The sequence below is a fragment of the Haliaeetus leucocephalus genome, unplaced genomic scaffold (genome assembly GCF_000737465.1).
Source record: "Haliaeetus leucocephalus isolate CR32 unplaced genomic scaffold, Haliaeetus_leucocephalus-4.0 Scaffold184, whole genome shotgun sequence".
Classification (NCBI taxonomy): Eukaryota; Metazoa; Chordata; class Aves; order Accipitriformes; family Accipitridae; genus Haliaeetus; species Haliaeetus leucocephalus.
Window position 1 is genome coordinate 10,735,420 of NW_010972620.1, and position 16,620 is coordinate 10,752,039.

At 61.3% G+C, this 16,620-nt stretch overlaps 2 protein-coding genes across 2 annotated transcripts; one reads left to right on the top strand and one right to left on the bottom strand.

Annotated features, from left to right (window-relative positions):
- Positions 1 to 87: 87 nt before the first annotated feature.
- Positions 88 to 3,646, top strand: HPS6 (Hermansky-Pudlak syndrome 6). Its single transcript, XM_010564851.1, has one exon. The coding sequence runs from the start codon at positions 111 to 113 to the stop codon at positions 2,568 to 2,570; it is 2,460 nt and encodes an 819-aa protein (XP_010563153.1). The 5' UTR covers positions 88 to 110; the 3' UTR covers positions 2,571 to 3,646.
- Positions 3,647 to 6,464: 2,818 nt separating this feature from the next.
- Positions 6,465 to 15,958, bottom strand: LOC104830223 (prominin-1-A-like). Its single transcript, XM_010565003.1, has 24 exons — positions 15,943 to 15,958; positions 15,431 to 15,492; positions 14,995 to 15,200; positions 14,432 to 14,552; positions 14,236 to 14,299; positions 13,713 to 13,802; positions 13,251 to 13,441; positions 13,085 to 13,159; positions 12,696 to 12,759; positions 12,250 to 12,409; positions 11,831 to 11,983; positions 11,232 to 11,355; positions 10,982 to 11,073; positions 10,671 to 10,755; positions 10,412 to 10,555; positions 10,075 to 10,143; positions 9,775 to 9,864; positions 9,591 to 9,644; positions 9,143 to 9,223; positions 8,765 to 8,833; positions 8,579 to 8,668; positions 8,205 to 8,317; positions 6,920 to 6,937; positions 6,465 to 6,552 (listed from the first exon to the last, which is right to left on the bottom strand). Exons 1-24 carry the CDS (start codon positions 15,956 to 15,958, stop codon positions 6,501 to 6,503), a joined length of 2,283 nt encoding a protein of 760 aa, XP_010563305.1. The 3' UTR covers positions 6,465 to 6,500.
- Positions 15,959 to 16,620: the final 662 nt, after the last annotated feature.

The following is a 16,620-nucleotide window of genomic DNA, read 5'->3' on the forward strand; positions in this document are numbered from 1 at the left end:
CCCTGGGGAAGGGGGGTGCGGGGGAGGGGGCGGAACTCGGTGGCAGCAGGAGCTCCGTGCCCCTGCTCGCCCTGGAACATGCTCTCGGTGACCAGGGCGGGCGCCCCGGGATGAAGCGAGCCGGGATGCTGCGGCAGGTCGCCGACTTCAGTGACTTCAGCCGAGGCCGCTGGCTGCAGGAGCTGCTGCGCCGGGGAGAAGAGCCCAGGTATGTCCAGTCCAGCCCCGACGGGCAGCACCTTTTGGTCCTGCAGAAGAGCCAGCCGCCCCCCCTGCCCCAGGTGGTGGCCTTCCAGCTCCGCGGCATCGGTGGAGCCGACCTGGAGAGGAACTGGCAGCCGCCCCAGCCAGCCCTCGTGGGACTGCTCTTCCTGCAGAGCCCTGCGACGCTGGGCTCCTGGGTACTGGCCATCGTGTGGGAACACGGCCGGACCGAGGTCTGGCACTTCGTGGTGGCCGTGGGCTGGCAGCTGCTGCAGACGCTGGAGCTCTGCCAGGGTGCCCGGGCCCGAATCGTCTCCGTGTGCAGCCAGGAAGCCAGCCTGGTGTGGTGTGAGGAGAGGCCTCCCCTGGATGCCCACTCGGACGTGAGCAAGTGTGCCTTCAGGTTCTGTGTCTGCACCCGAGCTCTGGAGGTAGGGGAGCAAGGTGTGCGGCTGGGCACCGTAAGGATAGTCTTGCACAACAGCCCTGAGTACCAGGTCCTGGCCTCCCCGCAGCACATCTTCCTGGTGCCCGCTGCTGCCAGCTTTGCCACCACTTCCAAATTCCTCCTTATCTGTCATCCTGAGAAGGCAAAGCTCACCATCACAGCCCCTTCTGCAGGCTTCGTCCAGAGCAAGGTGCTGCGCTCCAGCAGCGAGTCAGACTTCAGGAAGCTCCTGCTTGGTTCTGTGGGTCTTCTCTCAGGTTTGGCACCTCTGGACATTCACACCTCCGCTGTGTCCAACAGTGGGGGTCTGCTGCTGGTGAGCACGAAGGGTGCCGTGAACATGGTGGAGCCAGACGGGACGCAGAGGCATATCTTTGACCTGGAGGGAGGCCCCCTGGCCCAAGACAGTCCTGTCCAGCTGAAGACCTTTGGCAGCATCCTGGCCTGTGTGCTGGCTGGGGTCCTGTACCTTGTCGACCAGAACAGTGGCAGGCTCATGGAAAAGAAAACCCTGAGCATGAAAGAGGTGCATTTCCTGGAGTCCCCGGGACAGGAGGACAGCATTCAGCTCCTCACTCAAACTGGCATCTATAGCTTTAGCTTCTCCAAACTTGAGGACAGCAGCAGGCCTGAGCCATGCCTGGTGGAGATGGTGTTCGAGGAGGCCTGCAGATACTACCAGAGGAGGAGCCTCAGCAGCTCCAAACTGACAGTGGAGAAGTTGAAGAAAGGCGGTGTGTTCCAGGCTCCTGTGGCCCTTGCTGCCATCCTGCAGCATAGCCTCTGTCAGAAGCAGAAGGCAGCCCGAGGCCTCCAAGACACTTATGCCAAGCTGTTGAGCACAATGAGCCTGGAGCTGCAGAGCTACATGAGCCTGGAGCTCCTCAAGACCTGCGTGGTGTGTGCCCCAGAGAGTGAGGTGGAAAGCTACTGCGAGGAACTGGTGGAGCAGGAGGTCAGCCGTGTTCTGCACTCTGACATGGACAAGGACAACTTGGCCTACCTGAACTCCATCTTTGCCTCCTTCCCCAAGGCTGCCTGGAAGGCCATGAGGAGCTGCCTGCAGCTGCAGCAGAACGGGGACGGCCTCTTGGTAGCCAGGGCCACCCCGGAGGTGTGGAAGAAGGTCCTAGGAGGGCCGCATCAGGAGGACATGGGTCAGAATGGGGTGGTCCCCCTCTTTGAGCTCATCTGCGCCTCCTTCCTGAGGTTCAAACCCAAGTGGCTGCCCAGTTTTGTGGAGCTGACCCAGCAGTACGTTAGTATCTCTTGGACATACGGCAGCAAGGAGGGCCCAGAGGGCCGGGTGCCACTGTACAAGAGAGCGCTGGGAGTACTGGCCAGGAAGAACAAGCGCAGCGAGGCAGATGATGAGATGGAGCTTGAACTGCTGCTCTGCAGCAAGAGGCCTAAAGCTGTGCTGCAAGCTCTGCACCTTCTCATCCGCCTGAAGCGGTGGCAGCGGGTAGTAGAGGTGGCAGAGAAGTTCTCTAAGCTCAGCCCATTGCTTAACAAGGAGATATTCACAACGCTGCTGGCAGAGTTTGCCCAGCACCGGGAGCTGGACCCTTATCTGGACACACTGTGGCCGCTGTGCCCTGTTGAGCTCACCGCCTCGGATGTCATCACCGTGGTCCTGCAGCACCTCCCTCACTCCCAGGAGGACCCAGTGCCCTTCTCCAGCGAGGGGAACCAGCTGACTGTAGGCTTGATCAAGCCGCTGCTGCAAAGGATTGTGCAGCGTCCCTGCATCCAGGATGAGATGTACTCGGATGCCTTGCAGAGCCCCACCTTCCCCCCTCCTACCCCACCCCGAGAGCACAAGCACCCTTCAAAAGCAGCGGCCGATGATGCCCCTCAGCCACCCGTAGGAAGGACTTCCTCCCCCTCAGCACTGGTACAGGGTGACACTGCATGAGGGGGGGAAGCACAACAGGATCCCAAGCCTTGGGTGCACAAGGAGGGGAAAGCCGCATCCATCCCAGGAAATCCTGCCCTGCCTGGCAGTACAGAAGCCTGCTCCTTTCTGAAGCTTCCCTGTGCCGGCATCTCAAAGAGTCTGTTGGGTGGCTAGGGTTGGGGGATCTCATCTGAAGCTGGGGCAAGCTTTCTGGCTATTTCTAGCAAGTGCAATTGTGCGTGTCCCAGTGGAGGAGCAAATGCCAGGTGCATTTGCAGATGAAAGCACTGGCTGCACTACAGGACAACAGAACTGCTCCCTGCCCAAAGCACTTTTTGTTTTTTGTTTGCTTGGCTCCTTTATAACTTCACTTCTACTTCCCTGAGCCTCTAGGAGCAGTGGTGGAGTGGTGGGCTGGGACACAGTCTCCCCCCCTCCCCCCCATTCTCTGCTCGGTGGGTTAGGTGGTGCCTCCAAGCTCTGCCTGTGAGAAACAGCATGTTTCTTGCAGTGGGGTCACTGAGCCCTGCTGCTTTGGGCTCAGTCAGATGCTAAACACCAGTGTGGCGCGGCTCTGTGGTACTGGGGGTCCCAGCACACGCGCTGGCAGCTGCAGCATTCTGTGCGCTGTCTCGCTGCAATTCCTCTGGGATCAGTCCTGTAGCTGTGACTGATTGCAGCTACTTAGCTGAAGAGAGCAGCCTAATTCCCTTATCTCTCTATCCCAGACGGTACCCGAACTCTCTTCTGAGCTGAGAAGCTGGCAGCAGCCTGTGCGAGCTTGGGGCTGGCCCTGCCTCTCCCTTTCCTTTGTGGAAGCTTAGATTATGCTGCAGGACGCCCGGGCCCTCTGTTCCCATCTCCTCTACCTTTGGCCTTTGCACATAAAGGGGCTTTGTCAGGGTTGTCTGGCTCATATTGTGCCTCTGTTTGCAAAGTCAGCGTAACTTGAGAGCGGTCATGCAGGAAGATCCAGGTTCCAGCCTCTCTCCTGTGCTCACTGCCTGGCCCCCTCCTCCAGGAGAGAGACCCTGGCTGTGGCTTTGCCCCTGCATTCCAGGCTGTGGTGTGAAGGAGCTGTCTCCTGCCTTGCTGGGCTGGCAGAGCCTGGCTGGGACGGGATGGGGGAGATTCACCTGCATTAGTCCTCTTGAGAGTGGGGTTAAGTGTGGAAGACAGAATCCTTTTAAAAATAAAGGTTCCCAAAGCAGTGCTGGGGCGGTGGTGGATGTTGTGAGGACGCACATCCCCAGGAGGAGGGCAGTTTCATTTTGCTTCTGGTGGAAAGTGGCCAAGCTCAACTCACCATGGTACTGCCCAGCGTGGCTCACCGCTGGTACGTGCTGAGCTCAGAAATCGAGCTGTACCTGGCCAGCCCATTCCCTCTGTGGTACTCAGCTCCTTACCACTATGAAGCCATGGAGGCAGGAGCATGTGTGCTGCAGAGAAGGGCCATCCAGGTGGTACATGGTTGTGGCTGGGCCCAAGGTAGAATTGAGGAAGGGAGAATTTTTCCTCAAGAGCTGCAACTTGTCCCTTTGTTCCTGGCTGGAAAACCAGCAACAGGGAGCACCAAGCTGGCCCCAGCAGGAGCCTGCTGCCCTAGGCATGCAGTGGCAGAGCTGCCGTTGGAGGGATCTTCGTTTGTCAAACCGCTGTGAAGATGTGGCAGGGCCTCCCTCTGACAAGGGCTGGGCTGCAGAAGGTCCCTGTGGTGGAAAAAAGTCTGGCAAAGGGGAAGCGGAACTGCTGCAACGGTTCTTTAGAGGCTGGCTGGCTATAAATGAGACCTTCCTTATAGTGGGCCTTGTGCTGTGGCTGTGGGGTGCTGTGAGTTTCCCTCCCACGCAAGGGAAGTGGATGCTGGCAGCTGGTGCTGATGTGAACAGAGGGAGCCTGGCCTGAAAGGAGAGCCAGCAGCAGCCGCTGTGGGCATTTTGCAATGAGCCGTCCTCACCTCTTCCCCGAGCAGCTGCTGGCCCTGCCTGACGCTGCTCTTGCCCACCTCCCAGGGCTGCTCAGGAGGAAGAGGGTGGACCCAGGCCCCTCTTAGAGCCATAGCTCCAGGGACTGGGATGCTGCCCTGGAGCAGCACTGAATGGGGAGCTGCTGAGAGCAAGCCCCAGGCCTTGGCAAAGGCTGTGCAGTAATCTGGGGAGGGGGGGATTTTCATTGCCAGGGCTGGGTTTGGATGCAGGTGGCCACGGTGACACAGCGAACAAGGAGGGTCAAGCTCCCTGCCTTCCAGCACTAGCTCTGCAGAGAAGAAAAGGCTGTGGCTGGAGGCTGAGCAGAGAAGGAGCAGGGAGGGAGCAGTACCCGCAAAGCCAGCGAGCAGAAACCGAAGCCTGCAGCAGTCCTGCGCAGGCTGCTGTCCCCGAGGCTCAGCAAGGGAAGAGGAAGTGGAGAACACTGTGCGGTGGGTACAACCTGGGGCTCGGGGATGGAAACCTCCACACACAGCCCCTAGACAAGCACAAAATAGTCACAGCTCGGGAGGTTGAGGGTTTAGGGTAGGGGAGAGCAAAGGCAGAGCAAGCGGAGACAAAACTGAGCTAAATGCTCTCCATGGGGGTGCTGGGAAATCCCATCCCAAGGACCAGAAAGGGTGCGCATCCCTTGGGGGGAGCAGGGGCTGAGCCACCACCCAGGACAGATTCAGCTGGGTGATAGGCAAGCACGGGGCTCTCTTTGCGGTCAGGACGAGTGCTACGGAGAGATAGCAGGAGGTAAGGCTGGTGCAGCTTCAGATAACACCTGAAGGAAAAAACACTGATTAGAAGATCTGAAGGCAAATGGAAAAAGCGATAAAGCACATGGACATAGCAGAGAGCAGGCTGGCCAGCTCGGCCCTGTTGCTCACTCCAGAGAGACTTGGACTTTGCAACGAAGGAAATGAGTCAGGCTGCTCACATACGTCCCCTGTGCCTGGCGCGGCTTTTGGGATGGTCCCTGTGCTTGCACCAGGGAGCAGCACAAAGCAACACTTGCACTCGCCTCACCACAGGTGCAGACCAAGTTGCCCTTGGCTTATCTGTGCATGCAGCTGTCACCGTGCCCATCCGTGCCATGCAGCAGTGTGGGACATGCAGTCTGAAAGTCCCCATGCCACCATAACCAGTAGAGGGAGGGAGGTGCAGGCTGCAGGCACCCCATAAACTCACTGGAAACCCACAGATGATGCATAGGAGGGTTGCCAGCAGGCACAGGAAAGTGCCCGTGCGCTGGGAAAAGCATGGTGTGGCACCTCACAGACAGAAGGGTCTTGGTGCAGCTTTTCTCAGGGAAGGACCTGGCAGCCACCCAGCCACAGGTGCAAAGGGCTGCCCAGTGAGGGGAACATCACGCAGCCCCAGTGACGCTGAGCAGTGGTCATGCATTGACCCATGGGCTGGGTCAGGGCTCCAAGAGCTGGCTGTGGGCAGAGCGTGCTTGGGGACCGCAGCAAGAGCCCTCTAGTCCCAGGCACAGCCCCAGCTTGTGCCAGCAGTGGGGAACCCTCCCTGCCCTTACCCCTGCATCCTTCCATCGAAGCTGCACGTGAAGAGCGGAGCCACATGCCCACAGTACACACAAACGCCCCATTTATTGTTTGACGCCAATAATCACAGCCTTGGAAAGAGGCTCCCTGCAAAAATAAATAGTCACATTTTTCGAGCGAGGGGCCTGGGTGAGCAGGTTCCCACTGACCAGCGGCACAGGCTGTGGTGGCATAGACCATACAAGCTGCCCTGAGCCCACAGGGTCTGGTGTGGGGGGGTGTGAAGACACACCTGAGGCAATGCAAGGTGCAGCCCCCCTCCCACACATACCGGAGCATCGTCACACAATGGGAGTGGGAGTGGGGGTTTCAGCCAGAGGGTCCCAACCTGCTCCCTAGTGCCCAGGGAAAAGGCGCAGCAGACGAAGCAGCCTTGTCCATCTCCTCTGTGCCTGGGCAACGGGGGGCTAATGCCTTGTGGATGGTCGGGGGATTTTGTAGAAGTTGAATGTGGGTGGCCTGCAAAACCAAGGTCACTTATGTCACCCCCAGCCACAGAGGGGAGCAAGGGACAGCCCAGGATGCGCTGAGATGGCCAAATGTCATCCCACCCCTGTCACCCAGTCCCATAGGAAAGAGGGTATGGAGACCCTGCATCCCACCAGTTTGGGGGGGGGTCAGAGCAGCAGCACCCCCAAACTTAGGAGTGTGGGAAGATGATGTGGGGAGACCCCAGAACACCCTACACTGCACAGATCCCACCTTCCCAGTCCTCCCCTGGTACCAGCACCCTCCAGTGCCTGCACTCACCCTGTTCCCCTTCTCACCACCCTCTGCCCTGTCCCCCCTCATGCCACAGGAGCTGCCCCCACCCACTGCTACTTACATCTCCAAGGTTTCATTCCTGGAGGGGAGAAAAAAGAGGGGACAGTGTCAGTGGAGCAAGAAGATGCCTCCTGGGACAGCCCAGCATCTCCCAGTGGGACAGGGTCTCCCCTGGGGCACACAAGGAGTACACAGGGGGCTGCAGGGTGCTATGGTCCCCTCCATCCCAGCTGCCCCATCTGGACACAAAGCATGGGCTCCTACAGCTCTCCCCAAACATTGCTGCCCCCAGAGCATCACTGCTTCTTCCCCAGGTGGGCAGAGTGGGGCTCTACGCTCACTGCCTCAGTGGCACACCGCTCCCCCATGCCACAATTTCAGTTCCCCCAAGTTTCCCTGGCAGCTGAGCCCATGTCTCCAGCCAGTTCAGCTGCTGGCTGCAGGAGGAAGTGAAAGGCGCCGGGGCCACCAGTGGGGACCCTGGGCACGCTGCAGGCAGGGCACAGCCCGGCTCAGCACCACATCCTGCACACATCCCATACAACCCCAGCAAGGGTCCTGGGAAAGCCAGGACGCAGAGCGAGGAGGAGTGGGGCAGGCAGAGGGAGGAAGGCTGGCTGGGGCCACAATGGGCTGCAAGCCCTGGCTCCCTGGGCAGCTGCAACCCTGGAGCAAAGGAGTGGCAGGTGGGGGGCCGGAGCAGGGGAACCCCCAGCAAACTGGCTGCACTGCAGGGCCAAGCCGTAGCCCTCAGCAGTTGGAAATCCAACTGGGAACCGCTCACCACCCTCAGGGGTTGGCGGCTGCACTGGAGGCGTGACTGCTGGTCAGAGTGCCCCAGAGAAATGGGGAAAGGGTCCCAGAGGGCCGGGGGACAGCCCTGGGGCGCCGGTGGCCACAGGCACGCGAGCAAGCACTGCACCCTCGTGGCAGCGACGCCAACAGTGCAGCGCATTGCATTCTGTGCGGCATCCAGCTGTGCTCCCATTTGGAGGCCCCAGCACAAAAAAATGGTGCAAAGTAGAGCAAATTGGGCGGCAGACCCCCGAGCCAGGCTGGGGGCTGCAGCCCTGCCGTGCAAGCCAGGCTGCTTCCTCCGAGGGGGGTCACATGCAGCTTCAGCTGCCCAAAGAGGAGTTGCACAGCAGGCAGAGACAAGCTCTTCTCCAAAACATCTTCATCCTCAGAGGCTGAAGGTCCCAAGCCACCTCCCTGCCCCCTGCCACAGCCCACATTACTTTAGGATCAGCCCCACAGGCTGCCACGGGGCACATGAAGGGGCAGTTTGCAGTGTACAGGGTGGACCCCAGACCCAGCGTGGTCACAGGGGGTGGACAACTCCTCACGTGTAGACATCGGCGGTCTCCATGCGGCGGTAAAACTTGGCAAGTCTGATGGCCAGGATGATGCTGGGCAGCAGGAAGAAGGTGCACCAGCCCAGGCTGAACCAGAAGGTGTTCTGGGGGGGCAGGGAGAGCCATCAGGGCCCAGACAGCAACTGCGAGAGCCTCCTCTGCTCCGAGGCCCCCCCAAAGACCACCCACCCACCCCTTCTCACAGCCTGGCCTTTGCTCTTAGCCACAGCAATCCACCGGTGAGATGCTGAGCCCTGCTTGCTTGGGACAGAGATGGGTATCCCTCAGCTTGTGCACGAGGGGGACAAGGGGACCTCATCACCACCCCACACACGTGTCACCCCACACACCACAGCCCCACTCACCAGAGAGTCCAGGATGTAGTTGCAGGTGATGGCCTCCACATTATCCAGGGTCTGAGCTATGGGCTTGCAACGTGCCACATCTCCTGTCAGCTGGGGACACCGTGGGGACAGGACATGTCAGTGTCCTCAAAACCCTGCAGCCTGTCCTCCCCTTCCCTCCACCCCACCAAGGAAGGCTCAACTCACCCTGCTCTTGGCCCAGGAGATGTAGGTCTCAAAGAAGTCCAACAGCTCCTCCAGGAAGGCCCATGTGTCCTGAGGGGAGCAAGCGGAGAGTGGAAATGCTGCACCCCCAGCCCACTCCATGCCCCATGTCCCCTCCGTGTCAGGATCAGGGCCATCAGACCACCTCAACCCAGCAGCTGGCCCCTTCCCTGGAGTGCCATAAGGGCAGGGGTTGCCCTAATGGGAGGGGCACCCAGGGGTGCAGGGGACCCCCAGGGAAGACGACGGGGTGGGACGAGCAGCCAGACATTGCTTGGCATTCCTGCGCAGAGGGAGGTCTTGTGGGGGTCCAGCCACATCCCCACTGGGTGGCCTGGCAGCAGGGCAAGGCGAGCTCACATTCTTGATGATGTTTGCCGTCTCCCTGTCCAGGAACTCCTGGGTTTCTCTGGCTTTGTCCAGCGCAGCTTTTGTCTGTGCCTGGGGTGAAATGCGCTCTCAGCAGTGTGATGGGGGAACTGGGGTTCCCACATCTCCCCCACCCTGCCCAGCAGCAATCCCTGGGGTACAGTGTCCCTGAGCTGTGGTGTCCCCAGCAGTCACACACTGGTAGTGCCCAAGTACCTCAGGTGGAGGGAGCCTGCACCTGGCAGGGTCCATGGCGTGGGCCCCGATCCCTCTGTCCCATGAGCAGCCCCTACAGTGCATGCTTGGGGAGTCCCACAGCAGCCACCAGCTCCCCCAGACTGCAGGTTAGCCCCCACCATCTCCACTGCGGGACCTCAAGGGTGCTTCGCAGGGTGCTTTGGAGTGGGGTGCGCTCAGGAGGCCCCCTTGTGTGGCTTACCTTGAGCTGGGCAGCCCTACTCTGCACCGAGTGGATGTTCTCCTTCAGGCTTTGCTGGGGATGGAGAGAGGAGGGTCAAAGGCGTGGACCCCATGGCTCAGCCAAGACCCCACCAGCAGGCTCCAAGCTCTGGGAGAGCCCAAGCCAGCACCCCCAGGACCTTCACCACCCCAGCATCACTCACCAGCGGTCCAGAGAAGCTCATCTGCATCTCCTTGTCCAGCTCCCTCAGCTTGCGAGCGTCAGCCTTCAGGTCCTCTTTCACATCCGTGCCCTGGAGGAGCTGCAGTCAGCGGTGCCCCCCAGCTCGAGGTCCCTACCCCACCACGGCCAGCTGATGGGGGGCCGGGCTGGAGAAAATTGCTGGGGGAGGGTGAAGGGCCTCGCCTCCCCTCGGCAACCAGGCAGGTCTGTGGAGGAGCCCCCACAGCCAGTGGCTTTGGGGACAGGGTGGCCATGGCCCTGGGGTGCCATGGTCTCTCACTTTGTCTGCCAGCTGCTCCAGCTCTGTGGCCAGATCCAGGAGGCTTCCCTGGGTCACGTTCTGATCCAGCTGGAAAAGGCAGAGACAGAGCCATGAGAATCAGGAATGGCGCTCACGGGCGGGGGGGGGGGGGTTACCCCAACCTGTCAGGGCAGAGTGGAGCCAGGGCCTCCTGGTTGGAGGAGGTGCCCGGTTGCCCCAAGGGGTGACACAGATGGTAGGGAACACCCTAGGAGCCTCTGGTGGAACTCCCACAGCAGCAAAGGGGAGGGGGCAGTGGACCACTTCAAAACATTCCAGACACCCCCATCCCAACACAAGGCTGCCCCCAGCCCACCTGCTCCAGGGTGAGGGTGAAGTCAGGGGGCTGCCCAGCCTGGCTGGCATTCAGCAGCAAGTCTCTCTGGCTTTGGCTGAGTAGGGAGATGGGGCTCAGGGTGATATTCATCTTCTCGAAGGCCATGGAGATCTCTCCTGTGTACTGCCAGAGTGAGGGGAGCTGTGATGGGGCACGGTGCTGGCCCCTCACTGTCCTCCCCAGCGCCAGCCCTGTGCCCCCAGCTCTGCCCCCCAGACCCTGGCGCCCCCACGCTCACCTGGCTGATGTTCAAGAGCTCATCCAGGGACACGGTCTGGTCCAGGTGCAGCATTTGCCACAGGGCAGCGTCTCGCTGGCACTGCCTGCGGGAGGGGGGCATGGGGCTGAAAACAGGACAGGCGAGGGCCACCCCCTCCCAGGAGCATGTCCTCACCTGCGCAGGCAAGTCGCACTTCGCTCCTTGCCTGGCATGGGTGCCTGCCCGCAGCCAGGGCAGGTAGGGCAAGCTGCCCCCATCCCGGGGAGCATCCGAGGGTGCTGAGGAGCTGTACCCCTTCCCAAAGACACGGTGCTGGGGCTGGGACCCACCTGTACATCTCCGAGAAGTTTGCTGTGCCACCCTCCTGGCCCAGCAGCTCTGACAGGTTGAAGCCAGGGATCAGGCCAGGAGTGTCCAGGAGCTGAGAGCAAGGGAAAAGATGGAGAAACTGGACATGGTGCAGGGCAGGACACCTGGGAAGAGCTTCCCAAACTGGACAGCGCTGCCTCTGCTCCACCAGGTGCCCTTGGAAAGGTGGCAGTGGCTCCAGGCAGGAGTGTCTCCCCATGGGGAGCTCACCTGGAAGAGCTGCTGGCTGCGCCAGGACTCACAGATGAGCATGTAGATGTTCCCCCCCAGCACGAAGGTGATCAGCACCAACAGCATCAGCAGCCAGGAGAAGATGAAACTGAAGCCGACCCCTCTGCCGGGACAGAGACACCATCAGCAGCCAAGGCCCTGTGCCCCGGTGTTGATGCTAGCATTGCCTCCACCTGGCAGGTCCCAGAGCCTGCACACCCCTTGCACCCCCAGCAACGTCAGGAAGCACCACCATTCCCACAAGCATGTCTCCACTCTGCCTTTGGCCCCCGTAACACAGCCAGGCTGTCCCCGGGCCCATTTTCCCCCATGACCTTCGAAAGCCACGACTCACCTGCAGAGTCGTGGGACCACGCACACACTGCCAGGCCCCTGTCAGCAAAGGGTGAATGGGCTCCACTCGAACACCTTTCACCAGCACCGTGTTTTACCCTTGTGTTTACCATGGTGAGTTGCCATAGGGCAGGCCATTAAGCCGCAGTAATTTGATGATTTGGGAGCTTGAGCATCCCCAGGCCAGCCCTGCCTACCCATCCCATTGCTACCACACATGTCCTCGGCAGCCGAGGGAGCCTCACGCCATGAAGAAGTTCCCGCCAGCATTGGAGAGGCTGCTGCGCTGCGTGGGCAGCACACTTTCCTTCAGCCCCAAGGGCCCCAGCAGCAGCCCAAAGACGTTGCAGAGGACCACCAGCAGCACCATGCAGCACAAGAGGACACATATGCTCCACCTGGGGCAGAAGGAGGGCCAGGAGTCAGACAGCAGGATCTGGCACCCCGAGCGACACCCAGCATCCCATCAGCTGCCTTCTCAGGGAGGAAAAAGTCCCCAGGCAGAGAAGGGGCACGGGTGGCTGCAAGGCACAACTCTGGCTACCCTGCACCCACAGCCCCACCATCAAGCAAGCCCCCAGCTCCAGCAACTGGAGGATCAAGAGCCTGAGCCTCTCTGGACAAAGGAGGCGGGGGATGCAGCAGCCCCTCACCACAACACTACCTGAGCCTATCCAAGGTGATGATCGGCTCCCTGTACTCCTCCAGCACCGACGTGGCGTTGCCCACAAAGGCCTCAATATTCTCCTCCACTTCCAGGAGCGGCAACTGCTCCTGCCAGCTTCTGATCTCCTGCCTGATGAGGCCCAGCTGGTCCTGGGTCTCTGCAGGGGACAGGGACAGGTCGGTGCTCTGAACTGCTGCCCGGGTGCTGCTCGTCTGGGGCAGGTAAGCCTGGGGCAGCGAGGAGTGGGAGAGGATGGGAAGGAATGGGGTGGCTTTGGTCAAGGATGACATCAGCATGACAGCACATGGGGACTTGGAGAGAGCCAGCGCTGCAAGCAGTGGGGTGGCAGCAGGGGAGGTCTCCAGGCAGGGATGGGATGAGAAGGGAGTATGGAGCCCTGGGAGAGGGGCAATTTGGCACACGGGGCACAAAGCCCTGCTTACTTGTCACCACGTCCTGGGACTGCTCTTGCACCTTGGCAGGGGTCGTGTCCAGCGTGCTGTTAACCTGCATCCGGGGGGACACAGCGTATAGCTCGTGTTTCTGCCTGCAGCCCAGGGCTGAGCAGCACATTCCCTCTGACCCAGAAACTGGTGGCACAGGACAGCCAAGCTCCCCGCAGCACCTATCCCTGATCATGCCAGCGCCCAGGGGTGGCTGGGACAGCAGGCAGGCTCCAGCCAAGGCAGACCTCTGACGAGCACATCCCCCCACACAACAGCAATTAACTCATTGGTGGCTCATCCCAAGCCACCCCATCACAGCACAGCCCCAGCAGCACCAGGAGCACCCAGCCCTGTGCCTGGGTGCGGGGGGACACACAACCCCTTACCTTCTCTAAATCAGATGCTATGTTGGAGCCAGACACATCACCCAGTGCCTCCAGCTGCCGCTCCACACCGGGGATCTGTGGGGAAGAGCCTGGGGTGAGGGGCCTGCGGGAGGCTGGGGAAGGGGCTGCAGGGGAGCCCCTCACCCCACACCCTGCCCCTCCTCACCGTGCTGAAGTTGGCGCTGAAGGTGAGGCCGTCCAGGGACACGCTGCCGCAGGGGTGGCCGCAGCGCTGCAGGGTCTGGTTGAGACCGTCCTGCAGGCTGGCCAGCCGCCGGCTGTAGTTTCTCTGCAGCTCCTCGAGGTGCAAGTGAGTGCTGGCGATGCTGCCAAAGGCGGCCGCCAGCGTCTCCATCCCTGGGGAGACAGCGAGGGGTAAGGGGCTTCATCCTGCCAGTGCAGCCAGGGCTTGTCCTCACCCAACTGAATCTCAGGGACCCATCAAAAAATGCAACATAGGGGCACCCCCTAAGGCCCCAGCCTTTACCCCAGGCTGCAGCTGGGAGGCCAGATGGACCCCCCTCCCTGGGAGCCTTACCCAAACATGCATCTACCCCAGCTCTCAGACCCAGTATCCCCCCGAGTCCCCTCCAAGGCCCTGCCAGCCCCCCAGCAATGGGGCCACTACCTTGCAAGAGGCTCTGGAGGGATCCCAGAGCCCCGTCCGTGCTCCTCCTGATGCCCAAGACGATCATGCTACCCAGGTTGGGCCCAATGTCTGCAGAGATGGGAGAGATGGTGTCAAGGATGGGACCCCCAGGGTCCTGGGGCTTGCAGGGGAGCTGCTGAAAACACTGACACCCCCCCTGCAGGACCCCATCCCACACCCACCCCCCGAGCAGGGGGCTGAGGGGACACCCCCACCCTGCCACCACCTGCCCGCATCACTCTCCTCAAAGAGCCTGAATGGGGAAAAGCAGCACCTGGAGCAGAGCAGGAGCCTGGAGGAGCCCCCAAACCCTCTCCCTTTAGACATCCCCATGAGAACCAGCCCAGTGGCCCCCAGGGTCAGCAACCATCTGCAGGGCAGTGAGGCACACCCACACAGCACCCCCAGGCACCCCCACTCCCCAAGCACCCCCAGCCCTGCCAGAGCAGCTCGCTGCAGGTGCATGGGGATGCTCCAGCCCCTCACTACCACACACCCTCACCCTGGAGTCTGCGGTTGGCGTGACCCAGCGGGACGTCACTGCTGTCGATGACAAAATTGATTTGCTGCAGGGACAGAGATGGAGTGTCAATGCAGGTGGGCACCCTTCCCCGCCTCCGGCCCCACTGTCATCCTTCCCCGGGGGGCTCTTTGCCCCCCATCAGGCACCCCAGCCAGGGTAGGGGGACCAGGCATGCCTGGGGGATGGAGGCCACGTAGATGCGGACGTTGTCCAGGGTGTTGTTGACATTGGGGAAGGTTCCACACACAGCCTGGGAGAAGCGGGTGTTGCTGACGAAGGCGCAGACATTGCCAGCCCTGCAAGAGAAGGGTGGCAGGGTCAGCACACGGGGACCTCAGTCCCGATGCTCCCCCCCAGGACCCTCTGAATCCACCTGCACCGACCCCAGGCTGCAGAGTCCAGAGCACACCACTGAGCCCCACTTCCAGAGCATCCCAGCGAGTGCTCTGCACACAGTCAAGGGACCAGAGAGGAGGGAAACGGGAAACTGGGGCACGGGGGAGCACGGTGCCTGGTGCGCCCACATTTCCCTGCAGCGAAGCTGTCGGGAAGGGTCAGCGCCTGCCAATGTGCAGCCCCCCGGGGCCAGCTCCCCACCGCTGCTGCTTCCTCTCCTTTGTCCCGCTGTGCCGGGTTCTGCTCCTCTGAACAATGGCAGCTTCCTGGCACAGCCGCCAAGCGCCGGCGTTTCCACCCTCCCTCGGGACCCATCCGGAACCTCCCAGCCAGCACACTCACAGGAGGAGAGCAGAGACCAGCAGGACACCGGCCCAGAGCACCCGGCGCCGGCAGCCCATCCGCCGGCCCTGCTTCTGGTACATGCGGCCCCCACAGTTCCCACAGCAGCGGCAGCAGCAGAAGCAGCATCCCACCAGGGGCACGAGGATGATGAAGAGGAGCCCGATGGCCATGCAGACCAGGAAACCCAGTTCGTAGAGCAGCAGCTGGGAGAGGAAGAATGAGAGGCAGCATAACACTGGTGCCCCTGAAGGGTCCCCTGCACTGAGGGTCCTGTCCAGACCCCCATGGGGCAGGATGGGTCTCCCCAAGGGTTGCACATCTCCCCTTGCTGCTGCACAACACAAGGGGCTCAGCCTCAGAGCAGGACCCACCAGCATCCCCCAGCCTGTGGTGGTCTAGGGCTGCCGGCTCCCTGCCCTGGCTGCCCACTCACCTCCTGGACTTGCTCCCCGATGGCCTCCTCACTCTGAGACTGCCCAAAATCTGCGATCAGTTCTGGGGGACAAGGAGTGGAGAGGGCTGTGAGCAGGCACGGGGCCCTGGGGGGCTATCCAGGAGGGCCCCACACCCTGCTCACCCCAGAAAGGGGCTACCAGCACTGGGCATCACCTCCAGCACTGTGGCTTAGAGCGGCTGCGAGTGCATGGTGTGTTTCTCCCTTCCAACTGTCCCTCCCCGGCCATCGTGATGCACAGCCCTTTTGTACTCAGGAAAAGCGCTGCCAGCCCCCAGGCTCACAGGGGTGCATGGAGCAAGGACGTCTTCACCTCAGCAGGCACCAGGGGCAGGCATGGGGGAGAATGCTCCGACAACCACCTCGGCTGCCCTTGGGCTACCCTCCTGCAGCCCAGTCCGAGGCAGACACCCGGCTGGCACTGCCAGCATGGGATGGGTGCTGGAGCAAAGTCCCCCCACCACACTGCCTCTTTCACCATGAGGGCTCACCCTGCCCGTGCCCCATGGCCTCATTACAAGCCACACCGGCACACAGTGCCATGTGATCGTACCCTGATATCTGCACAACACGAACAAGGCCACAAAGCTGTTGCGTTGTTTGCCAGCCATGTGTTTGCCTGCAAGTTTCTGGCGAGCAGGGGCTGAGCCCAGCAAAGGAGGAAGCACAAGTGCCAGCAGCCAGAGTGGCAACCCCCCCTCCCCAGGGTGGGCAGCACTCGCCTCAGGGACATCGAGCAGCTGCAGGGTTCTGGCATCACCCATCCAGACCTACAGCCACTTTGGGGCAGAGCTGTGCCAGCAGCACATCCCCTCAGAGATGAAGGAGGGAGAGTGAGCGCTGGCAAGCAGGGTGGTGCACAGGGGGTGCCTGCAGCGCTGGCGTGAGGGCACTGGGACATGCTGTTCTTGGTGGCCCTAAGCCAGGTCCTGCTGAAAGCACACCTTGTCACCTGCAAGCACAGAGGGCTGCAAGCCAGGCAAGGACCCTGCAAAATCATAGGTAGCGTGCGGTTTGTTCTGCACCTTTCGTTGGGGCCTGGGATGAAGATACCTGGAGGGAGGACAGGGCAGGACTCTGCAAGGTGGCACTGCCACCAAAGCCTGTCCTGGGGCTCACCTGAGACTGGCCCACAGTCGTGATGAGACACAGGCAGGACACAGCTGGCA

What these genes read in the sequence shown, in the direction of transcription:
- HPS6 (XM_010564851.1), top strand. Translation starts at nt 111, where the DNA reads ATGAAGCGAGCCGGGATGCTGCGGCAGGTCGCCGACTTCAGTGACTTC.
- LOC104830223 (XM_010565003.1), bottom strand. An exon ending in CCTCCAGAGCCTCTTGCAAG is followed by an intron (nt 13,442 to 13,712) that starts GTAGTGGCCCCA and finishes CTGTCTCCCCAG; the next exon opens with GGATGGAGACGCTGGCGGCC. An exon ending in TGGAGCAGCTGGCAGACAAA is followed by an intron (nt 9,865 to 10,074) that starts GTGAGAGACCAT and finishes CAGCTCCTCCAG; the next exon opens with GGCACGGATGTGAAAGAGGA.